The sequence below is a fragment of the Lutjanus erythropterus genome, chromosome 16, assembly GCF_056507025.1.
Source record: "Lutjanus erythropterus isolate fLutEry1 chromosome 16, fLutEry1.hap2, whole genome shotgun sequence".
In the NCBI taxonomy this organism is placed as follows: domain Eukaryota; kingdom Metazoa; phylum Chordata; class Actinopteri; order Lutjaniformes; family Lutjanidae; genus Lutjanus; species Lutjanus erythropterus.
The window spans coordinates 36,527,351-36,550,688 of record NC_139332.1 but is presented as its reverse complement, the minus strand read 5'-3'; the positions used below and the strand labels follow the sequence as shown (position 1 = coordinate 36,550,688).

General features: G+C 51.4%; 1 protein-coding gene across 1 annotated transcript in view; it reads right to left on the bottom strand.

Annotated features, from left to right (window-relative positions):
* Positions 1-23,338, bottom strand: part of LOC146313580 (uncharacterized) — a 91,326-nt gene that overhangs the window by 30,480 nt on the left and 37,508 nt on the right. Inside the window, exons 12-25 of the mRNA XM_084739496.1 lie at positions 22,703-23,338; positions 19,946-21,112; positions 18,788-19,288; positions 16,955-17,332; positions 16,319-16,855; positions 14,624-14,686; positions 13,652-14,194; positions 10,766-11,686; positions 9,308-10,285; positions 5,672-6,712; positions 4,499-5,620; positions 4,232-4,405; positions 2,756-3,727; positions 128-2,458 (exon numbers count right to left, since the gene is read on the bottom strand). Coding sequence (XP_084595622.1) covers positions 128-2,458; positions 2,756-3,727; positions 4,232-4,405; positions 4,499-5,620; positions 5,672-6,712; positions 9,308-10,285; positions 10,766-11,686; positions 13,652-14,194; positions 14,624-14,686; positions 16,319-16,855; positions 16,955-17,332; positions 18,788-19,288; positions 19,946-21,112; positions 22,703-23,338 — 11,364 coding nt within the window. The remainder of the gene's footprint in view (positions 1-127; positions 2,459-2,755; positions 3,728-4,231; positions 4,406-4,498; positions 5,621-5,671; positions 6,713-9,307; positions 10,286-10,765; positions 11,687-13,651; positions 14,195-14,623; positions 14,687-16,318; positions 16,856-16,954; positions 17,333-18,787; positions 19,289-19,945; positions 21,113-22,702) is intronic.

Genomic DNA, 23,338 nt, shown 5'->3' with positions numbered 1-23,338 from the left:
GCTGTGGTTGTTGTAGGAGTGGCTGTGGTCGTTGTTGGAGCTGCTGTGGTCACTGTTGTGGCAGCTGTGCTTGTGGATGATACAGATGTGGTTGATGTTGGAGCAGCTGTGGTTGTTGTTGGTGCACCTTTGGTTGTTTTTGCAGCTGTGGTTATTGATGGAGCGGCTGTGGTCATTCTCGGAGCAACTGTGGTTGTTCTTGGAGCAGCTGTGGTTGTTGTTGATGCACCTGTGGGTGTTGTTGCAGCTGTGATTGTTGTAGGAGCGGCTGTGGTCGTTGTCGGAGCAACTGTGGTTGTTGTTGGAGCCACTGTGGTCACTGTTGTTGTGGCAGCTGTGCTTGTGGATGGTGCAGATGTGGTTGATGTTGGAGTAGCAGTGCTTCTTGATGTTGTCGCAGCTGTGGTCGATGTTGGAGCAGCTGTGCTTGTTGTTGGAGCAGCTGTGGTTGTTGTCCGAGCAGCTGTGGTCACTGTTGTTGTGGCAGCTGTGCTTGTGGATGGGACAGATGTGGTTGATGTTGGAGCAGCTGTGCTTGTTGTTGGAGCAGCTGTGGTCACTGTTGTTGTGGCAGCTGTGCTTGTGGATGGTACAGATGTGGTTGATGTTGGAGCAGCAGTGCTTGTTGTTGTCGCAGCTGTGGTTGTTGTTGCAGCTGTGGTTGTTGTTGGAGCAGCTGTCGTCACTGTTGTTGTGGCAGCTGTGCTTGTGGTTGGTACAGATGTGGTTGATGTTGTCCTAGCTGTGGTTGTTGTTGGTGCACCTGTGGTTGTTGTTGCAGCTGTGGTTGTTGTTGGAGCAGCTGTGGTCGTTGTCGGAGCAACTGTGGTTGTTGTTGGAGCTCCTGTGGTCACTGTTGTGGCAGCTGTGCTTGTGGATGGTACAGATGTGGTTGATGTTGGAGCAGCAGTGCTTGTTGTTGTGTCAGCTGTGGTTGTTGTTGGAGCAGCTGTGGTTGATGTTGGTGCACCTGTGGTTGTTGTTGGAGCGGCTGTGGTCGTTGTCGGAGCAACTGTGGTTGTTGTTGGAGCCCTTGTGGTCACTGTTGTTGTGGCAGCTGTGCTTGTGGATGGTACTGATGTGCTTGATGTTGGAGCAGCAGTGCTTGTTGTTCTCTCAGCTGTGGTTGTTGTTGGTGCACCTGTGGTTGTTGTTGCAGCTGTGGTTGTTGTTGGAGGACCTGTGGTCACTGTTGTTGTGGCAGCTGTGCTTGTGGATGGTACAGATGTGGTTGATATTGGAGCAGCAGTGCTTGTTGTTGTCTCAGCTATGCTTGTTGTTGTCTCAGCTGTGGTTGTTGTTGGTGCACCTGTGGGTGTTCTTGCAGCTGTGGTTGTTGTTGGAGCTCCTGTGGTCACTGTTGTTGTGGCAGCTGTGCTTGTGGATGGTGCAGATGTGGTTGATGTTGGAGCAGCAGTACTTGATGTTGTCGCAGCTGTGGTTGATGTTGGAGCAGCTGTGCTTGTTGTTGGAGCAGCTGTGGTTGTTGTCGGAGCAGCTGTGGTCACTGTTGTTGTGGCAGCTGTGCTTGTGGATAGTACAGATGTGGTTGATGTTGGAGCAGCTGTGCTTGTTGTTGGAGCAGCTGTGGTTGTTGTTGGTGCACCTGTGGTTGTTGTTGCAGCTGTGGTTGTTGTTGGAGCAGCTGTGGTAACTGTTGATGGGGCAGCTGTGCTTGTGGATGGTACAGATGTGGTTGATGTTGGAGCAGCAGTGCTTGTTGTTGTTGCAGCTGTGGTTGTTGTTGGTGCAACTGTGGTCACTGTTGTCGTGGCAGCTGTGGTTTTTGTTGGAGCAGCTGTGGTCACTGTTGTGGTGGCAGCTGTGCTTGTGGATGGTACAGATGTGGTTGATGTTGGAGCAGCATTGCTTGTGGTTGTCGCAGCTGTGGTTGTTGTTGGTGCACCTGTGGTTGTTGTTGGAGCAGCTGTGGTTGTTGTCGGAACAGCTGTGGTTGTTGTTGGAGCTCCTGTGGTCACTGTTGTGGCAGCTGTGCTTGTGGACGGTACAGATGTGGTTGATGTTGGAGCAGCAGTGCTTGTTGTTGTCTCAGCTGTGGTTGTTGTTGGAGCAGCTGTGGTTGATGTTGGTGCACCTGTGGTTGTTGTTGGAGTGGCTGTGGTCGTTGTCGGAGCAACTGTGGTTGTTGTTGGAGCAGCTGTGGTCACTGTTGCTGTGGCAGCTGTGCTTGTAGATGGTTCAGATGTGGTTGTTGTTGGAGCAACAGTGCTTGTTGTTGTCTCAACTGTGCTTGTTGTTGTCTCAGCTATGGTTGTTGTTGGTGCACCTGTGGTTGTTGTTGGAGCAGCTGTGGTCACTGTTGTTGTGGCATCTGTGCTTGTGGATGGTACAGATGTGGTTGATGTTGTCGCAGCTGTGGTTGTTGTTGGAGCAGCTGTGGTCGTTGTCGGAGCAACTGTGGTTGTTGTTGGAGCTCCTGTGGTCACTGTTGTGGCAGCTGTGCTTGTGGATGTTACAGATGGGGTTGATGTTGGAGCAGCAGTGCTTTTTGTTGTCTCAGCTGTGCTTGTTGTTGGAGCAGCTGTGGTTGATGTTGGTGCACCTGTGGTTGTTGTTGGAGCGGCTGTGGTCGTTGTCGGAGCAACTGTGGTTGTTGTTGGAGCCCTTGTGGTCACTGTTGTTGTGGCAGCTCTGCTTGTGGATGGTACTGATGTGCTTGATGTGGGAGCAGCAGTGCTTGTTGTTGTCTCAGCTGTGCTTGTTGTTGTCTCAGCTGTGGTTGTTGTTGGTGCACCTGTGGTTATTGTTGCAGCTGTGGTTGTTGTTGGAGCAGCTGTGGTCACTGTTGTTGTGGCATCTGTGCTTGTGGATGGTACAGATGTGGTTAATGGTGGAGCAGCAGTGCTTGTTGTTGTCGCAGCTGTGGTTGTTGTTGGTGCACCTGTGGTTGTTGTTGCAGCTGTGGTTGTTGTTGGAGCAGCTGTGGTCACTGTTGTTGTGGCAGCTGTGCTTGTGGTTGGTACAGATGTGGTTGATGTTGTCGCAGCTGTGGTTGTTGTTGGAGCAGCTGTGGTCGTTGTCGGAGCAACTGTGGTTGTTGTTGGAGCTCCTGTGGTCACTGTTGTGGCAGCTGTGCTTGTGGATGTTACAGATGTGGTTGATGTTGGAGCAGCAGTGCTTTTTGTTGTCTCAGCTGTGCTTGTTGTTGGAGCAGCTGTGGTTGATGTTGGTGCACCTGTGGTTGTTGTTGGAGCGGCTGTGGTCGTTGTCGGAGCAACTGTGGTTGTTGTTGGAGCCCTTGTGGTCACTGTTGTTGTGGCAGCTCTGCTTGTGGATGGTACTGATGTGCTTGATGTGGGAGCAGCAGTGCTTGTTGTTGTCTCAGCTGTGGTTGTTGTTGGTGCACCTGTGGTTATTGTTGCAGCTGTGGTTGTTGTTGGAGCAGCTGTGGTCACTGTTGTTGTGGCAGCTGTGCTTGTGGATGGTACAGATGTGGTTGATGTTTCAGCAGCAGTGCTTGTTGTTGTCTCAGCTGTGGTTGTTGTTGGAGCAGCTGTGGTTGATGTTGGTGCACCTCTGGTTGTTGTTGGAGCGGCTGTGGTCGTTGTCGTTGTGGCAGCTGTGCTTGTGGATGGTACTGATGTGGTTGATGTTGGAGCAGCAGTGCTTGTTGTTGTCGCAGCTGTGGTTGTTGGTGCACCTGTGGTTGTTGTTGTTGCAGCTGTGGTTGTTGTTGGAGCAGCTGTGGTCACTGTTGCTGTGGCAGCTGTGCTTGTGGATGGTGCAGATGTGGTTGATGTTGGAGCAGCAGTACTTGATGTTGTCGCAGCTGTGGTTGATGTTGGAGCAGCTGTGCTTGTTGTTGGAGCAGCTGTGGTTGTTGTCGGAACAGCTGTGGTCACTGTTGTTGTGGCAGCTGTGCTTGTGGATGGTACAGATGTGGTTGATGTTGGAGCAGCAGTGGTTGTTGTTGTCGCAGCTGTGGTTGTTGGTGCACCTGTGGTTGTTGTTGGAGCGGCTGTGGTTGTTGTTGGAGCAACTGTGGTTGTTCTTGGAGCAGCTGTGGTTGTTATTGGTGCACCTGTGGTTGTTGTTGCAGCTGTGGTTGTTGATGCAGCTGTGGTTGTTGTTGGAGCGGCTGTGGTTGTTGTTGGAGCAACTGTGGTTGTTCTTGGAGCAGCTGTGGTTGTTATTGGTGCACCTGTGGTTGTTCTTGCAGCTGTGGTTGTTGTTGGAGCGCCTGTGCTCACTGTTGTTGTGGCAGCTGTGCTTGTGGATGGTGCAGATGTGGTTGATGTTGGAGCAGCAGTGCTTGTTGTTGTCTCAGCTGTGCTTGTTGATGTCTCAGCTGTGGTTGTTGTTGGTGCACCTGTGGTCGTTGTTGCAGCTGTGGTTGTTGATGCAGCTGTGGTTGTTGTTGGAGTGGCTGTGGTCGTTGTTGGAGCTGCTGTGGTCACTGTTGTGGCAGCTGTGCTTGTGGATGGTACAGATGTGGTTGATGTTGGAGCAGCAGTGCTTATTGTTGTCTCACCTATGCTTGTTGTTTTCTCACTTGTGGTTTTTGTTGGTGCACCTGTGGTTGTTGTTGCAGCTGTGGTTGTTGATGCAGCTATGGTTGTTGTTGGAGTGGCTGTGGTCGTTGTCGGTGCAACTGTGGTTGTTCTTGGAGCAGCTGTGGTTGTTCTTGGTGCACCTGTGGTTGTTCTTGCACCTGTGGTTGTTGTTGGAGCTCCTGTGGTCACTTTTGTTGTGGCAGCTGTGCTTGTGGATGGGGCAGCTGTGGTTGTTGTCGGAGTGGCTGTGGTCGTTGTCAGAGCAACTGTCGTTGTTGTTGGAGCAGCTGTGGTTGTTGTTGCAGCTGTGGTTGTTGGAGCGGCTGTGGTCGTTGTTGGAGCTGCTGTGGTCACTGTTGTGGCAGCTGTGCTTGTGGATGGTACAGATGTGGTTGATGTTGGAGCAGCAGTGCTTGTTGTTGTCTCACCTATGCCTGTTGTTTTCTCACTTGTGGTTGTTGTTGGTGCACCTGTGGTTGTTGTTGCAGCTGTGGTTGTTGATGCAGCTGTGGTTGTTGTTGGAGTGGCTGTGGTCGTTGTCGGTGCAACTGTGGTTGTTCTTGGAGCAGCTGTGGTTGTTGTTGGTGCACCTGTGGTTGTTCTTGCAGCTGTGGTTGTTGTTGGAGCTCCTGTGGTCACTTTTGTTGTGGCAGCTGTGCTTGTGGATGGGGCAGCTGTGGTTGTTGTCGGAGTGGCTGTGGTCGTTGTCAGAGCAACTGTGGTTGTTGTTGGAGCAACTGTGGTTGTTGTTGCCGCTGTGGTTGTTGGAGCGGCTGTGGTCGTTGTTGGAGCTGCTGTGGTCACTGTTGTGGCAGCTGTGCTTGTGGATGATACAGATGTGGTTGATGTTGGAGCAGCAGTGCTTGTTGTTGCCTCAGCTGTGCTTGTTGTTGGAGCAGCTGTGGTTGTTCTTGGTGCACCTGTGGTTGTTCTTGGAGCGGCTGTGGTCGTTGTCGGAGCAACTGTGGTTGTTGTTAGAGCTCCTGTGGTCACTGTTGTTGTGGCAGCTGTGCTTGTGGATGGTACTGATGTGGATGATGTTGGAGCAGCAGTGCTTCTTGTTGTCGCACCTGTGGTTGTTGGTGCACCTGTGGTTCTTGTTGCAGCTGTGATTGTTGTTGGAGCAGCTTTGGTCACTGTTGTTGTGGCAGCTGTGCTTGTGGATGGTACAGATGTGGTTGATGCTGGAGCAGCAGTGCTTGTTGTTGTCTCAGCTGTGCTTTTTGTTGTCTCAGCTGTGGTTGTTGTTGGTGCACCTGTGGTTGTTGTTGCACCTGTGGTTGTTGTTGCAGCTGTGGTTGTTGTTGGAGCAGCTGTGGTCGTTGTCGGAGCAACTGCGGTCGTTGTTGGAGCTGCTGTGGTCACTGTTGTGGCAGCTGTGCTTGTGGATGGTACAGATGTGGTTGATGTTGGAGCAGCAGTGCTTGTTGTTGTCTCACCTGTGCTTGTTGTTGGAGCAGCTGTGGTTGTTGCTGGTGCACCTGTGGTTGTTTTTGCAGCTGTGGTTATTGATGGAGCGGCTGTGGTCGTACTCGGAGCAACTGTGGTTGTTCTTGGAGCAGCTGTGGTTGTTGTTGATGCACTTGTGGTTGTTGTTGCAGTTGTGGTTATTGTAGGAGCGGCTGTGGTCGTTGTCGGAGCAACTGTGGTTGTTGTTGGAGCCACTGTGGTCACTGTTGTTGTGGCAGCTGTGCTTGTGGATAGTTCAGATGTGGTTGATGTTGGAGCAGCAGTGCTTGTTGTTGTCTCAGCTGTGCTTGTTGTTGTCTCAGCTGTGGTTGTTCTTGGTGCACCTGTGGTTGTTCTTGCAGCTGTGGTTGTTGTTGGAGCGGCTGTGGTTGTTGTCGGAGCAACTGTGGTTGTTCTTGGAGCAGCTGTGGTTGTTATTGGTGCACCTGTGGTTGTTATTGAAGCTGTGGTTGTTCTTGGAGGTCCTGTGGTCACATTTGTGGCAGCTGCGCTTGTGGATGGTACAGATGTGGTTGCTGTTGGAGCAGCAGTGCTTGTTGTTGTCTCAGCTGTGCTTGTTGTTGTCTCAGCTGTGGTTGTTCTTGGTGCACCTGTGGTTGTTGTTGGAGCTGTGGTTGTTGATGCAGCTGTGGTTGTTGTTGGAGCGGCTGTGGTCGTTGTCGGAGCAACTGTGGTTGTTCTTGGAGCAGCTGTGGTTGTTGTTGGTGCACCTGTGGTTGTTCTTGCAGCTGTGGTTGTTGTTGGAGCAGCTGTGGTCACTGTTGTTGTGGCAGCTCTGCTTGTGGATGGTACAGATGTGGTTGATGTTTGAGCAGCAGTGCTTGTTGTTGTCTCAGCTGTGGTTGTTGTTGGAGCAGCTGTGGTTGTTGGTGCACCTGTGGTTGTTGTTGGAGCAGCTGTGGTTGATGTTGGTGCACCTCTGGTTGTTGTTGGAGCGGCTGTGGTCGTTGTCGTTGTGGCAGCTGTGCTTGTGGATGGTACTGATGTGGTTGATGTTGGAGCAGCAGTGCTTGTTGTTGTCTCAGCTATGCTTGTTGTTGTCTCAGCTGTGGTCACTGTTGTTGTGGCAGCTGTGCTTGTGGATGGTACAGATGTGGTTGATGTTGGAGCAGCAGTGCTTGTTGTTGTCTCAGCCGTGGTTGTTCTTGGAGCAGCTGTGGTTGTTGTTGGTGCACCTGTGGTTGTTCTTTCAGCTGTGGTTGTTGTTGGAGCAGCTGTGGTCACTGTTGTTGTGGCAGCTCTGCTTGTGGATGGTACAGATGTGGTTGATGTTTGAGCAGCAGTGCTTGTTGTTGTCTCAGCTGTGGTTGTTGTTGGAGCAGCTGTGGTTGTTGGTGCACCTGTGGTTGTTGTTGGAGCAGCTGTGGTTGATGTTGGTGCACCTCTGGTTGTTGTTGGAGCGGCTGTGGTCGTTGTCGTTGTGGCAGCTGTGCTTGTGGATGGTACTGATGTGGTTGATGTTGGAGCAGCAGTGCTTGTTGTTGTCTCAGCTATGCTTGTTGTTGTCTCAGCTGTGGTCACTGTTGTTGTGGCAGCTGTGCTTGTGGATGGTACAGATGTGGTTGATGTTGGAGCAGCAGTGCTTGTTGTTGTCTCAGCCGTGGTTGTTCTTGGAGCAGCTGTGGTTGTTGTTGGTGCACCTGTGGTTGTTCTTGCAGCTGTGGTTGTTGTTGGAGCAGCTGTGGTCACTGTTGTTGTGGCAGCTGTACTTGTGGATGGTACAGATGTGGTTGATGTTTGAGCAACAGTGCTTGTTGTTGTCTCAGCTGTGGTTGTTGTTGGAGCAGCTGTGGTCACTGTTGTTGTGGCAGCTGTGCTTGTGGATAGTTCAGATGTGGTTGATGTTGGAGCAGCAGTGCTTGTTGTTGTCTCAGCTGTGCTTGTTGTTGTCTCAGCTGTGGTTGTTCTTGGTGCACCTGTGGTTGTTCTTGCAGCTGTGGTTGTTGTTGGAGCGGCTGTGGTTGTTGTCGGAGCAACTGTGGTTGTTCTTGGAGCAGCTGTGGTTGTTATTGGTGCACCTGTGGTTGTTCTTGCAGCTGTGGTTGTTCTTGGAGGTCCTGTGGTCACTGTTGTTGTGGCAGCTGTGCTTGTGGATGGTGCAGATGTGGTTGATGTTGGAGCAGCAGTACTTGATGTTGTCGCAGCTGTGGTCGATGTTGGAGCAGCTGTGCTTGTTGTTGGAGCAGCTGTGGTTGTTGTCCGAGCAGCTGTGGTCACTGTTGTTGTGGCAGCTGTGCTTGTGGATGGGACAGATGTGGTTGATGTTGGAGCAGCTGTGCGTGTTGTTGGAGCAGCTGTAGTTGTTGTTGGTGCACCTGTGGTTGTTGTTGCAGCTGTGGTTGTTGTTGCAGCTGTGGTTGTTGTTGGAGCAGCTGTGGTAACTGTTGTTGTGGCAGCTGTGCTTGTGGATGGTACAGATGTGGTTGATGTTGGAGCAGCAGTGCTTGTTGTTGTCTCAGCTGTGCTTGTTGTTGGAGCAGCTGTGGTTGTTGTTGGTGCACCTGTGGTTGTTTTTGCAGCTGTGGTTATTGATGGAGCGGCTGTGGTCGTTGTCGGAGCAACTGTGGTTGTTGTTGGAGCCCCTGTGGTCACTGTTGTTGTGGCAGCTGTGCTTGTAGATGGTTCAGATGTGGTTGTTGTTGGAGCAACAGTGCTTGTTGTTGTCACAACTGTGCTTGTTAGTGTCTCAGCTGTGGTTGTTGTTGGTGCACCTGTGGTTGTTGTTTTTGCAGCTGTGGTCACTGTTGTTGTGGCAGCTGTGCTTGTGGATGGTACAGATGTGGTTGATGTTGGAGCAGCAGTGCTTGTTGTTGTCGCAGCTGTGGTTGTTGTTGCAGCTGTGGTTGTTGTTAGAACAGCTGTTGTCACTGTTGTTGTGGCAGCTGCGCTTGTGGTTGGTACAGATGTGGTTGATGTTGTCGCAGCTGTGGTTGTTGTTGCTGCACCTGTGGTTGTTGTTGCAGCTGTGGTTGTTGTTGGAGCAGCTGTGGTCGTTGTCGGAGCAACTGTGGTTGTTGTTGGAGCTCCTGTGGTCACTGTTGTGGCAGCTGTGCTTGTGGATGGTACAGATGTGGTTGATGTTGGAGCAGCAGTGCTTGTTGTTGTGTCAGCTGTGGTTGTTGTTGGAGCAGCTGTGGTTGATGTTGGTGCACCTGTGGTTGTTGTTGGAGCGGCTGTGGTCGTTGTCGGAGCAACTGTGGTTGTTGTTGGAGCCCTTGTGGTCACTGTTGTTGTGGCAGCTGTGCTTGTGGATGGTACTGATGTGCTTGATGTTGGAGCAGCAGTGCTTGTTGTTGTCTCAGCTGTGGTTGTTGTTGGTGCACCTGTGGTTGTTGTTGCAGCTGTGGTTGTTGTTGGAGGACCTGTGGTCACTGGTGTTGTGGCAGCTGTGCTTGTGGATGGTGCAGATGTGGTTGATGTTGGAGCAGCAGTACTTGATGTTGTCGCAGCTGTGGTTGATGTTGGAGCAGCTGTGCTTGTTGTTGGAGCAGGTGTGGTTGTTGTCGGAGCAGCTGTGGTCACTGTTGTTGTGGCAGCTTTGCTTGTGGATAGTACAGATGTGGTTGATGTTGGAGCAGCTGTGCTTGTTGTTGGAGCAGCTGTGGTTGTTGTTGGTGCGCCTGTGGTTGTTGTTGCAGCTGTGGTTGTTGTTGGAGCAGCTGTAGTAACTGTTGTTGTGGCAGCTGTGCTTGTGGATGGTACAGATGTGGTTGATGTTGGAGCAGCAGTGCTTGTTGTTGTTGCAGCTGTGGTCTTTGTTGGTGCAACTGTGGTCACTGTTGTCGTGGCAGCTGTGGTTTTTGTTGGAGCAGCTGTGGTCACTGTTGTGGTGGCAGCTGTACTTGTGGATGGTACAGATGTGGTTGATGTTGGAGCAGCAGTGCTTGTGGTTGTCGCAGCTGTGGTTGTTGTTGGTGCACCTGTGGTTGTTGTTGGAGCAGCTGTGGTTGTTGTCGGAACAGCTGTGGTTGTTGTTAGAGCTCCTGTGGTCACTGTTGTGGCAGCTGTGCTTGTGGATGGTACAGATGTGGTTGATGTTGGAGCAGCAGTGCTTGTTGTTGTCTCAGCTGTGGTTGTTGTTGGAGCAGCTGTGGTTGATGTTGGTGCACCTGTGGTTGTTGTTGGAGCGGCTGTGGTCGTTGTCGGAGCAACTGTGGTTGTTGTTGGAGCAGCTGTGGTCACTGTTGCTGTGGCAGCTGTGCTTGTAGATGGTTCAGATGTGGTTGTTGTTGGAGCAACAGTGCTTGTTGTTGTCTCAACTGTGCTTGTTGTTGTATCAGCTGTGGTTGTTGTTGGTGCACCTGCGGTTCGTGTTGGAGCAGCTGTGGTCACTGTTGTTGTGGCAGCTGTGCTTGTGGATGGGACAGATGTGGTTGATGTTGGAGCAGCTGTTCTTGTTGTTGGAGCAGCTGTGCTTGTTGTTGGAGCAGCTGTGATTTTTGTTGTCTCAGCTGTGGTTGTTGTTGGTGCACCTGTGGTTGTTGTTGCATCTGTGGTTGTTGTTGGAGCAGCTGTGGTCGTTGTCGGAGCAACTGCGGTCGTTGTTGGAGCTGCTGTGGTCACTGTTGTGGCAGCTGTGCTTGTGGATGGTACAGATTTGGTTGATGTTGGAGCAGCAGTGCTTGTTGTTGCCTCAGCTGTACTTGTTGTTGGAGCAGCTGTGGTTGTTGTTGGTGCACCTGTGGTTGTTTTTGCAGCTGTGGTTATTGATGGAGCGGCTGTGGTCGTTCTCGGAGCAACTGTGGTTGTTCTTGGAGCAGCTGTAGTTGTTGTTGATGCACCTGTGGTTGTTGTTGCAGCTGTGATTGTTGTAGGAGCGGCTGTGGTCGTTGTCGGAGCAACTGTGGTTGTTGTTGGAGCCACTGTGGTCACTGTTGTTGTGGCAGCTGTGCTTGTGGATGGTTCAGATGTGGTTGATATTGGAGCAGCAGTGCTTGTTGTTGTCTCAGCTGTGCTTGTTGTTGTCTCAGCTGTGGTTGTTCTTGGTGCACCTGTGGTTGTTGTTGGAGCTGTGGTTGTTGATGCAGCTGTGGTTGTTGTTGGAGCGGCTGTGGTCGTTGTCGGAGCAACTGTGGTTGTTCTTGGAGCAGCTGTGGTTGTTGTTGGTGCACCTGTGGTTGTTCTTGCAGCTGTGGTTGTTGTTGGAGCAGCTGTGGTCACTGTTGTTGTGGCAGCTCTGCTTGTGGATGGTACAGATGTGGTTGATGTTTGAGCAGCAGTGCTTGTTGTTGTCTCAGCTGTGGTTGTTGTTGGAGCAGCTGTGGTTGTTGGTGCACCTGTGGTTGTTGTTGGAGCAGCTGTGGTTGATGTTGGTGCACCTCTGGTTGTTGTTGGAGCGGCTGTGGTCGTTGTCGTTGTGGCAGCTGTGCTTGTGGATGGTACTGATGTGGTTGATGTTGGAGCAGCAGTGCTTGTTGTTGTCTCAGCTATGCTTGTTGTTGTCTCAGCTGTGGTCACTGTTGTTGTGGCAGCTGTGCTTGTGGATGGTACAGATGTGGTTGATGTTGGAGCAGCAGTGCTTGTTGTTGTCTCAGCCGTGGTTGTTCTTGGAGCAGCTGTGGTTGTTGTTGGTGCACCTGTGGTTGTTCTTGCAGCTGTGGTTGTTGTTGGAGCAGCTGTGGTCACTGTTGTTGTGGCAGCTGTACTTGTGGATGGTACAGATGTGGTTGATGTTTGAGCAACAGTGCTTCTTTTTGTCTCAGCTGTGGTTGTTGTTGGAACAGCTGTGGTCACTGTTGTTGTGGCAGCTGTGCTTGTGGATGGTACAGATGTGTTTGATGTTGGAGCAGCAGTGCTTGTTGTTGTCTCAGCTGTGCTTGTTGTTGAAGCAGCTGTGGTTGTTGTTGGTGCACCTGTGGTTGTTTTTGCAGCTGTGGTTATTGATGGAGCGGCTGTGGTCGTTGTCGGAGCAACTGTGGTTGTTGTTGGAGTCCCTGTGGTCACTGTTGTTGTGGCAGCTGTGCTTGTGGATGGTTCAGATGTGGTTGATGTTGGAGCAGCAGTGCTTGTTGTTGTCTCAACTGTGCTTGTTGTTGTATCAGCTGTGGTTGTTGTTGGTGCACCTGTGGTTGTTGTTGGAGCAGCTGTGTTCACTGTTGTTGTGGCAGCTGTGCTTGTGGATGGGACAGATGTGGTTAATGTTGGAGCAGCTGTTCTTATTGTTGTAGCAGCTGTGCTTGTTGTTGGAGCAGCTGTGGTCACTGTTGTTGTGGCAGCTGTGCTTGTGGATGGTACAGATATGGTTGATGCTGGAGCAGCAGTGCTTGTTGTTGTCTCAGCTGTGATTTTTATTGTCTCAGCTGTGGTTGTTGTTGGTGCACCTGTGGTTGTTGTTGCAGCTGTGGTTGTTGTTGGAGCAGCTGTGGTCGTTGTCGGAGCAACTGCGGTCGTTGTTGGAGCTGCTGTGGTCACTGTTGTGGTAGCTGTGCTTGTGGATGGTACAGATGTGATTGATGTTGGAGCAGCAGTGCTTGTTGTTGTCTCAGCTGTGCTTGTTGTTGGAGCAGCTGTGGTTGTTGTTGGTGCACCTGTGGTTGTTTTTGCAGCTGTGGTTATTGATGGAGCGGCTGTGGTCGTTCTCGGAGCAACTGTGGTTGTCCTTGGAGCAGCTGTGGTTGTTGTTGATACACTTGTGGTTGTTGTTGCAGCTGTGGTTGTTGTAGGAGCGGCTGTGGTCGTTGTCGTAGCAACTGTGGTTGTTGTTGGAGCCACTGTGGTCACTGTTGTTGTGGCAGCTGTGCTTGTGGATGGTTCAGATGTGGTTGATGTTGGAGCAGCAGTGCTTGTTATTGTTTCAGCTCTGGTTGTTGTTGGTGCACCTGTGGTTGTTGTTGGAGTGGCTGTGGTCGTTGTCGGAGCAACTGTGGTTGTTGTTGGAGCCCCTGTGGTCACTGTTGTTGTGGCAGCTGTGCTTGTGGATGGTACAGATGTAGATGATGTTGGAGCAGCAGTGGTTGTTGTTGTCTTAGCTGTGGTTGTTGTTGGTGCACCTGTGGTTGTTGTTGCAGCTGTGGTTGTTGTTGGAGCGGCTGTGGTCGTTGCCGGAGCAACTGTGGTTGTTCTTGGAGCAGCTGTTGTTTTGGTTGGTGTACCTGTGGTTGTTCTTGCAGCTGTGGTTGTTGTTGGAGCTCCTGTGGTCACTGTTGTTGTGGCAGCTGTGCTTGTGGATGGTACAGATGCGGTTGATGTTGGAGCAGCAGTGCTTGCTCTTGTCTCAGCTATGCTTGTTGTTGTGTGAGCTGTGGTTGTTGTTCGTGCACCTGTGGTTGTTGTTGCAGCTGTGGTTGTTGTTGGAGCTCCTGTGGTCACTGTTGTTGTGGCAGCTGTGCTTGTGGATGGTGCAGCTGTGGTTGTTGTTGGAGTGGCTGTGGTCGTTGTCAGAGCAACTGTCGTTGTTGTTGGAGCAGCTGTGGTTGTTGTTGCAGCTGTGGTTGTTGTTGTTGGAGCGGCTTTGGTCGTTGTCGGAGTAAGTGTGGTTGTTGTTGGAGCAGCTGTGGTTGATGTTGGTGCACCTGTGGTTGTTGTTGGAGCGGATGTTTTCGTTGTCGGAGCAACTGTGGTTGTTCTTGGAGCAGCTGTGGTCACTGTTGTTGTGGCAGCTGTGCTTGTGGATAGTGCAGATATGGTTGATGTTGGAGCAGCAGTGCTTGTTGTTGTCTCAGCTGTGCTTGTTGTTTTCTCAGCTGTGGTTGTTGTTGGTGTATCTGTGATCGTTGTCGGAGCAACTGTGGTTGTTGTTGCAGCTGTGGTTGTTGTTTGACTGGCTGTGGTCGTTGTTGGTGCAACTGTGGTTGTTCTTGGAGCAGCTGTGGTTGTTATTGGAGTAGCTGTGGTCACTGTTGTTGTGGCAGCTGTGCTTGTGGATGGTACAGATGTGGTTGATGTTGGAGCAGCAGTGCTTGTTGTTGTCCCACCTATGCTTGTTGTTTTCTCACTTGTGGTTGTTGTTGGTGCACCTGTGGTTGTTGTTGCACCTGTGGTTGTTGATGCACCTGTGGTTGTTGTTGGAGTGGCTGTGGTCGTTGTCGGTGCAACTGTGGTTCTTCTTGGAGCAGCTGTGGTTGTTGTTGGTGCACCTGTGGTTGTTCTTGCAGCTGTGGTTGTTGTTGGAGCTCCTGTGGTCACTGTTGTTGTGGCAGCTGTGCTTGTGGATGGGGCAGCTGTGGTTGTTGTCGGAGTGGCTGTGGTCGTTGTTGGAGCTGCTGTGGTCACTGTTGTGGCACCTGTGCTTGTGGATGGTACAGATGTGGTTGATGTTGGAGCAGCAGGGCTTGTTGTTGCCTCAGCTGTGCTTGTTGTTGGAGCAGCTGTGGTTGTTGTTGGTGCACCTGTGGTTGTTTTTGCAGCCGTGGTTATTGATGGAGCGGCTGTGGTCGTTGTCGGACCAACTGTGGTTGTTCTTGGAGCAGCTGTAGTTGTTCTTGATGCACCTGTGGTTGTTGTTGCAGCTGTGATTGTTGTAGGAGCGGCTGTGGTCGTTGTCGGAGCAACTGTGGTTGTTGTTGGAGCCACTGTGGTCACTGTTGTTGTGGCAGCTGTGCTTGTGGATGGTTCAGATGTGGTTGATGTTGGAGCAGCAGTGCTTGTTGTTGTCTCAGCTGTGCTTGTTCTTGTCTCAGCTGTGGTTGTTCTTGGTGCACCTGTGGTTGTTGTTGCAGCTGTGGTTGTTGTTGGAGCAGCTGTGGTCACTGTTGTTGTGGCAGCTGTGCTTGTGGATGGGACAGATGTGGTTGATGTTGGAGCAGCAGTGCTTGTTTTTGTCTCAGCTGTGCTTGTTGTTGGAGCAGCTGTGTTTGATGTTGGTAAACCTGTGGTTGTTCTTGGAGCGGCTGTGGTCGTTGTCAGAGCAACTGTGGTTGTTGTTGGAGCTCCTGTGGTCACTGTTGTTGTGGCAGCTGTGCTTGTGGATGGTACTGCTGTGGATGATGTTGGAGCAGCAGTGCTTGTTGTTGTCGCACCTGTGGTTGTTGGTGCACCTGTGGTTGTTGTTGCAGCTGTGATTGTTGTTGGAGCAGCTTTGGTCACTGTTCTTGTGGCAGCTGTGCTTGTGGATGGTACAGATGTGGTTGATGCTGGAGCAGCAGTGCTTGTTGTTGTCTCAGCTCTACTTTTTGTTATCTCAGCTGTGGTTGTTGGTGCACCTGTGGTTGTTGTTGCAGCTGTGGTTGTTGTTGGAGCAGCTGTGGTCGTTGTCGGAGCAACTGCGGTCGTTGTTGGAGCTGCTGTGGTCACTGTTGTGGCAGCTGTGCTTGTGGATGGTACAGATGTGGTTGTTGTTGGTGCACCTGTGGTTGTTTTTGCAGCTGTGGTTATTGATGGAGTGGCTGTGGTCGTTGTCGGACCAACTGCGGTTGTTCTTGGAGCAGCTGTGGTTGTTGTTGATGCACTTGTGGTTGTTGTTGCAGCTGTGGTTGTTGTACGAGCGGCTGTGGTCGTTGTCGGAGCAACTGTGGTTGTTGTTGGAGCCACTGTGGTCACTGTTGTTGTGGCAGCTGTGCTTGTGGATGGTACTGATGTGCTTGATGTTGGAGCAGCAGTGCTTGTTGTTGTCTCAGCTGTGGTTGTTGTTGGTGCACCTGTGGTTGGTGTTGCAGCTGTGGTTGTTGTTGGAGCACCTGTGGTCACTGTTGTTGTGGCAGCTGTGCTTGTGGATGGTACATATGTGGTTGATGTTTGAGCAGCAGTGCTTGTTGTTGTCTCAGCTGTGGTTGTTGTTGGAGCAGCTGTGGTTGATGGCGGTGCACCTCTGGTTGTTGTTGGAGCGGCTCTGGTCGTTGTCGTTGTGGCAGCTGTGCTTGTGGATGGTCCTGATGTGGTTGATGTTGGAGCAGCAGTGCTTGTTGTTGTCGCAGCTGTGGTTGTTGGTGCACCTGTGGTTGTTGTTGCAGCTGTGCTTGGTGTTGGAGCAGCTGTGGTCACTGTTGTTGTGGCAGCTGTGCTTGTGGATGGTACAGATGTGGTTGTTGTTGGAGCAGCAGTGCTTGTTGTTGTCTCAGCTATGCTTGTTGTTGTCTCAGCTGTGGTTGTTGTTGGTGCACCTGTGGTTGTTCTTGCAGCTGTGGTTGTTGTTGGAGCTCCTGTGGTCACTGTTGTTGTGGCAGCTGTGCTTGTGGATGGTGCAGATGTGGTTGATGTTGGAGCAGCAGTACTTGATGTTGTCGCAGCTGTGGTTGATGTTGGAGCAGCTGTGCTTGTTGTTGGAGCAGCTGTGGTTGTTGTCGGAGCAGCTGTGGTCACTGTTGTTGTGGCAGCTGTGCTTGTGGATAGTACAGATGTGGTTGATGTTGGAGCAGCTGTGCTTGTTGTTGGAGCAGCTGTGGTTGTTGTTGGTGCACCTGTGGTTGTTGTTGCAGCTGTGGTTGTTGTTGGAGCAGCTGTGGTAACTGTTGTTGTGGCAGCTGTGCTTGTGGATGGTACAGATGTGGTTGATGTTGGAGCAGCAGTGCTTGTTGTTGTCTCAGCTGTGCTTGTTGTTGGAGCAGCTGTGGTTGTTGTTGGTGCACCTGTGGTTTTTGTTGCAGCTGTGGTTATTGATGGAGCGGCTGTGGTCGTTGTCGGAGCAACTGTGGTTGTTGTTGGAACCCCTGTGGTCACTGTTGTTGTGGCAGCTGTGGTTGTTGTTGTGGCAGCTGTGCTTGTAAATGGTTCAGATGTGGTTGTTGTTGGAGCAACAGTGCTTGTTGTTGTGGCAGCTGTGCTTGTTGTTGTCTCAGCTGTGGTTGTTGTTGGTGCACCTGTGGTTGTTGTTGGAGCAGCTGTGGTCACTGTTGTTGTGGCAGCTGTGCTTGTGGATGGTACAGATGTGGTTGATGTTGGAGCAGCTGTGATTGTTGTTGGAGCAGCTGTGGTTGTTGTTGGAGCAGCTGTGGTCACTGTTGTTGTGGCAGCTGTGCTTGTGGATGGTACAGATGTGGTTGATGTTGGAGCAGCAGTGCTTGTTTTTGTCGCAGCTGTGTTTGTTGTTGGTGCACCTGTGGTTGTTGTTGCAGCTGTGGTTGTTGTTGGAGCAGCTGTGGTCACTGTTGTTGTGGCAGCTGTGCTTGTGGTTGGTACAGATGTGGTTGATGTTGTCGCAGCTGTGGTTTTTGTCGGTGAACCTGTGGTTGTTGTTGCAGCTGTGGTTGGTGTTGGAGCAGCTGTGGTCGTTGTCGGAGCAACTGTGGTTGTTGTTGGAGCTCCTGTGGTCACTGTTGTGGCAGCTGTGCTTGTGGATGGTACAGATGTGGTTGATGTTAGAGCAGCAGTGCTTGTTGTTGTCTCAGCTGTGGTTGTTGTTGGAGCAGCTGTGCTTGTTGTTGGAGCAGCTGTGGTTGTTGTCGGAGCAGCTGTGGTCACTGTTGTTGTGGCAGCTGTGCTTGTGGATGGTACAGATGTGGTTGATGTTGGAGCAGCAGTGGTTGTTGTTGTCGCAGCTGTGGTTGTTGGTGCACCTGTGGTTGTTGTTGCAGCTGTGATTGTTGTTGGAGCTCCTGTGGTCACTGTTGTGGCAGCTGTGCTTGTGGATGGTACAGATGTGGTTGATGTTGGAGCAGCAGTGCTTGTTGTTGTCGCAGCTGTGGTTGTTGTTGGTGCACCTGTGGTTGTTGTTGCAGCTGTGGTTGTTGTTGGAGCAGCTGTGGTCACTGTTGTTGTGGCAGCTGTGCTTGTGGATGGTACAGATGTGGTTGATGTTGTCGCAGCTGTGGTTTTTGTTGGTGAACCTGTGGTTGTTGTTGCAGCTGTGGTTGTTGTTGGAGCAGCTGTGGTCGTTGTCGGACCAACTGTGGTTGTTGTTGGAGCTCCTGTGGTCACTGTTGTGGCAGCTGTGCTTGTGGATGGTACAGATGTGGTTGATGTTTGAGCAGCAGTGCTTGTTGTTGTCTCAGCTGTGGTTGTTGTTGGAGCAGCTGGGGTTGATGTTGGTGCACCTCTGGTTGTTGTTGGAGCGGCTGTGGTCGTTGTCGTTGTGGCAGCTGTGCTTGTGGATGGTGCAGATGTGGTTGATGTTGGAGCAGCAGTACTTGATGTTGTCGCAGCTGTGGTTGATGTTGGAGCAGCTGTGCTTGTTGTTGTTGCAGCTGTGGTTGTTGTTGGAGCAGCTGTGGTCACTGTTGTTGTTGCAGCTGTGCTTGTGGATGGTACAGATGTGGTTGATGTTGGAGCAGCAGTGCTTACTCTTGTCTCAGCTATGCTTGTTGTTGTGTCAGCTGTGGTTGTTGTTGGTCCACCTGTGGTTGTTGTGGCAGCTGTGCTTGTGGATGGGGCAGCTGTGGTTGTTGTCAGAGTGGCTGTGGTCGTTGTCAGAGCAACTGTCGTTGTTGTTGGACCAGCTGTGGTTGTTGTTGCAGCTGTGGTTGTTGGAGCGGCTGTGGTCGTTGTTGGAGCTGCTGTGGTCACTGTTGTGGCAGCAGTGCTTGTGGATGGTACAGATGTGGTTGATGTTGGAGCAGCAGTGCTTGTTGTTGCCTCAGCTGTGCTTGTTGTTGGAGCAGCTGTGGTTGTTGTTGGTGCACCTGTGGTTGTTTTTGCAGCTGTGGTTATTGATGGAGCGGCTGTGGTCGTTCTCGGAGCAACTGTGGTTGTTCTTGGAGCAGCTGTAGTTGTTGTTGATGCACCTGTTGTTGTTGTTGCAGCTGTGATTGTTGTAGGAGCGGCTGTGGTAGTTGTCGGAGCAACTGTGGTTGTTGTTGGAGCCACTGTGGTCACTGTTGTTGTGGCAGCTGTGCTTGTGGATGGTTCAGATGTGGTTGATGTTGGAGCAGCAGTGCTTGTTGTTGTCTCAGCTGTGCTTGTTGTTGTCTCAGCTGTGGTTGTTCTTGGTGCACCTGTGGTTGTTGTTGGAGCTGTGGTTGTTGATGCAGCTGTGGTTGTTGTTGGAGCGGCTGTGGTCGTTGTCGGAGCAACTGTGGTTGTTCTTGGAGCAGCTGTGGTTGTTGTTGGTGCACCTGTGGTTGTTCTTGCAGCTGTGGTTGTTGTTGGAGCAGCTGTGGTCACTGTTGTTGTGGCAGCTGTGCTTGTGGATGGTACAGATGTGGTTGATGTTTGAGCAGCAGTGCTTGTTGTTGTCTCAGCTGTGGTTGTTGTTGGAGCAGCTGTGGTTGATCTTGGTGCACCTCTGGTTGTTGTTGGAGCGGCTGTGGTCGTTGTCGTTGTGGCAGCTGTGCTTGTGGATGGTACTGATGTGGTTGATGTTGGAGCAGCAGTGCTTGTTGTTGTCGCAGCTGTGGTTGTTGGTGCACCTGTGGTTGTTGTTGGAGCAGCTGTGGTTGATGTTGGTGCACCTCTGGTTGTTGTTGGAGTGGCTGTGGTTGTTGTCGTTGTGGCAGCTGTGCTTGTGGATGGGACTGATGTGGTTGATGTTGCAGCAGCAGTGCTTGTTGTTGTCTCAGCTATGCTTGTTGTTGTCTCAGCTGTGGTCACTGTTGTTGTGGCAGCTGTGCTTGTGGATGATACAGATGTGGTTGATGCTGGAGCAGCAGTGCTTGTTGTTGTCTCAGCTGTGGTTGTTCTTGGAGCAGCTGTGGTTGTTGTTGGTGCACCTGTGGTTGTTCTTGCAGCTGTGGTTGTTGTTGGAGCAGCTGTGGTCACTGTTGTTGTGGCAGCTGTGCTTGTGGATGGTACAGATGTGGTTGATGTTTGAGCAGCAGTGCTTGTTGTTGTCTCAGCTGTGGTTGTTGTTGGAGCAGCTGTGGTCACTGTTCTTGTGGCAGCTGTGCTTGTGGATGGTACAGATGTGGTTGATGTTGGAGCAGCAGTGCTTGTTGTTGTCTCAGCTATGCTTGTTGTTGTCTCAGCTGTGGTTGTTGTTCGTGCACCTGTGGTTGTTCTTACAGCTGTGGTTGTTGTTGGAGCTCCTGTGGTCACTGTTGTTGTGGCAGCTGTGCTTGTGGATGGTACAGATGTGGTTGATGTTGGAGCAGCTGTGCTTGTTGTTGTCTCAGCTGTGCTTGTTGTTGTCTCAGCTGTGGTTGTTCTTGGTGCACCTGTGGTTGTTGTTGGAGCTGTGGTTGTTGATGCAGCTGTGGTTGTTGTTGGAGCGGCTGTGGTCGTTGTCGGAGCAACTGTGGTTGTTCTTGGAGCAGCTGTGGTTGTTGTTGGTGCACCTGTGGTTGTTCTTGCAGCTGTGGTTGTTGTTGGAGCGGCTGTGGTCGTTGTCATTGTGGCAGCTGTGCTTGTGGATGGTACTGATGTGGTTGATGTTGGAGCAGCAGTGCTTGTTGTTGTCTCAGCTGTGGTTGTTCTTGGAGCAGCTGTGGTTGTTGTTGGTGCACCTGTGGTTGTTCTTGCAGCTGTGGTTGTTGTTGGAGCAGCTGTGGTCACTGTTGTTGTGGCAGCTGTGGTTGTGGATGGTACAGATGTGGTTGTTGTTTGAGCAGCAGTGCTTGTTGTTGTCTCAGCTGTGGTTGTTGTTGGAGCAGCTGTGGTCACTGTTGTTGTGGCAGCTGTGATTGTGGATGGTACAGATGTGGTTGATGTTGGAGCAGCAGTGCTTGTTGTTGTCTCAGCTATGCTTGTTGTTGTCTCAGCTGTGGTTGTTGTTCGTGCACCTGTGGTTGTTCTTGCAGCTGTGGTTGTTGTTGGAGCTCCTGTGGTCACTGTTGTTGTGGCAGCTGTGCTTGTGGATGGTGCAGATGTGGTTGATGTTGGAGCAGCAGTACTTGATGTTGTTGCAGCTGTGGTTGATGTTGGAGCAGCTGTGCTTGTTGTTGGAGCAGCTGTGGTTGTTGTTGGAGCAGCTGTGGTCACTGTTGTTGTGGCAGCTGTGCTTGTGGATGGTACAGATGTGGTTGATGTTGGAGCAGCTGTGCTTGTTGTTGGAGCAGCTGTAGTTGTTGTTGGTGCACCTGTGGTTGTTGTTGCAGCTGTGGTCGTTGTTGGAGCAGCTGTTGTAACTGTTGTTGTGGCAGCTGTGATTGTGGATGGTACAGATGTGGTTGATGTTGGAGCAGCAGTGCTTGTTGTTGTCTCAGCTGTGCTTGTTGTTGAAGCAGCTGTGGTTGTTGTTGGTGCACCTGTGGTTGTTCTTGGAGCATCTGTGGTCACTGTTGTTGTGGCAGCTGTGCTTGTGGATGGGACAGATGTGGTTGATGTTAGAGCAGCTGTTCTTGTTGTTATAGCAGCTGTGCTTGTTGTTGGAGCAGCTGTGGTCACTGTTGTTGTGGCAGCTGTGCTTGTGGATGGTACAGATGTGGTTGATGTTGGAGCAGCAGTGCTTGTTGTTGTCTCACCTATGCTTGTTGTTTTCTCACTTGTGGTTGTTGTTGGTGCACCTGTGGTTGTTGTTGCAGCTGTGGTTGTTGATGCACCTGTGGTTGTTATTGGAGTGGCTGTGGTTGTTCTTGCAGCTGTGGTTGTTGTTGGAGCTTTTGTGGTCACTGTTGTTGTGGCAGCTGTGCTTGTGGATGGGGCAGTTGTGGTTGTTGTCGGAGTGGCTGTGGTCGTTGTCAGAGCAGCTGTGGTTGTTGTTGGACCAGCTGTGGTTGTTGTTGCAGCTGTGGTTGTTGGAGCGGCTGTGGTCGTTGTTGGAGCTGCTGTGGTTGTTGTTGATGCACTTGTGGTTGTTGTTGCAGCTGTGGTTGTTGTAGGAGCGGCTGTGGTCGTTGTCGGAGCAACTGTGGTTGTTGTTGGAGCCACTGTGGTCACTGTTGTTGTGGCAGCTGTGCTTGTGGATGGTTCAAATGTGGTTGATGTTGGACCAGCAGTGCTTGTTGTTGTCTCAGCAGTGGTTGTTGTTGTCTCAGCTGTGGTTGTTGTTGGTGCACCTGTGGTTGTTGTTGGAGCGGCTGTGGTCGTTGTCGGAGCAACTGTGGTTGTTGTTGGAGCCCCTGTGGTCACTGTTGTTGTGGCAGCTGTGCTTGTGGATGGTACAGATGTGCTTGATGTTGGAGCAGCAGTGCTTGTTGTTGTCTCAGCTGTGGTTGTTGTTTGAGCAGCTGTGGTTGATGTTGGTGCACCTCTGGTTGTTGTTGGAGCGGCTGTGGTCGTTGTCGGAGCAACTGTGGTTGTTGTTGGAGCCCCTGTGGTCACTGTTGTTGTGGCAGCTGTGCTTGTGGATGGTACAGATGTGGTTGATGTTGGAGCAGCAGTGCTTGTTGTTGTCGCAGCTATGCTTCTTGTTCTCTCAGATTTGGTTGTTGTTGGTGCACCTGTGGTTGTTGTTGCAGCTGTGGTTGTTGATGCAGCTGTGGTTGTTGTTGGAGCGGCTGTGGTTGTTGTCGGAGCAACTGTGGTTGTTCTTGGAGCAGCTGTGGTTGTTATTGGTGCACCTGTGGTTGTTCTTGCAGCTGTGGTTGTTCTTGGAGCTCCTGTGGTCACTGTTGTTGTGGCAGCTGTGCTTGTGGATGGTGCAGATGTGGTTGATGTAGGAACAGCAGTACTTGATGTTGTCGCAGCTGTGGTTGATGTTGGAGCAGCTGTGGTTGTTGTTGGTGCAACTGTGGTCGTTGTTGCAGCTGTGGTTGTTGTTGGTGCACCTGTGGTCGTTGTCGGAGCAACTGTGGTTGTTGTTGGAGCTCCTGTGGTCACTGTTGTTGTGGCAGCTGTGCTTGTGGATGGTACTAATGTTGTTGATGTTTGAGCAGCAGTGCTTGTTGTTGTCGCAACTGTGGTTGTTGGTGCCCCTGTGGTTGTTGTTGCAGCTGTGGTTGTTGATGCAGCTGGGGTTGTTGTTGGAGCGCCTGTGGTCGTTGTCGGAGCCACTGTGGTTGTTCTTGGAGCAGCTGTGGTCGTTGTTGGTGCACCTGTGGTTGTTCTTGCAGCTGTGGTTGTTGTTAGACCTCCTGTTGTCACTGTTGTTGTGGCAGCTGTGCTTGTGGATGGTACAGATGTGGTTGATGTTGGAGCAGCAGTTCTTGTTGTTGTCTCAGCTGTGGTTGTTGTTGGTGCACCTGTGGTTGTTGTTGCAGCTGTGGTTTTTGTTGCAGCTGTGGTTGTTGTTGGAGCGGCTGTGGTCGTTGTCGGGGCAACTGTGGTTGTTCTTGGAGCAGCTGTGGTTGTTGTTGGTGCACCTGTGGTTGTTCTTGCAGCTGTGGTTGTTGTTGGAGCTCCTGTGGTCACTGTTGTTGTGGCAGCTGTGCTTGTGGATGGTGCAGATGTGGTTGATGTAGGAACAGCAGTACTTGATGTTGTCGCAGCTGTGGTTGATGTTGGAGCAGCTGTGCTTGTTGTTCTTGCAGCTGTGGTTGTTGTTGGAGCTCCTGTGGTCACTGTTGTTGTGGCAGCTGTGCTTGTGGATGGTGCAGATGTGGTTGATGTTGGAGCAGCAGTGCTTGTTGTTGGAGCAGCTGTGGTTGTTTTCGGAGTGGCTGTGGTCGTTGTCAGAGCAACTGTCGTTGTTGTTGGAGCGGCTGTGGTCGTTGTTGGAGCTGCTGTGGTCG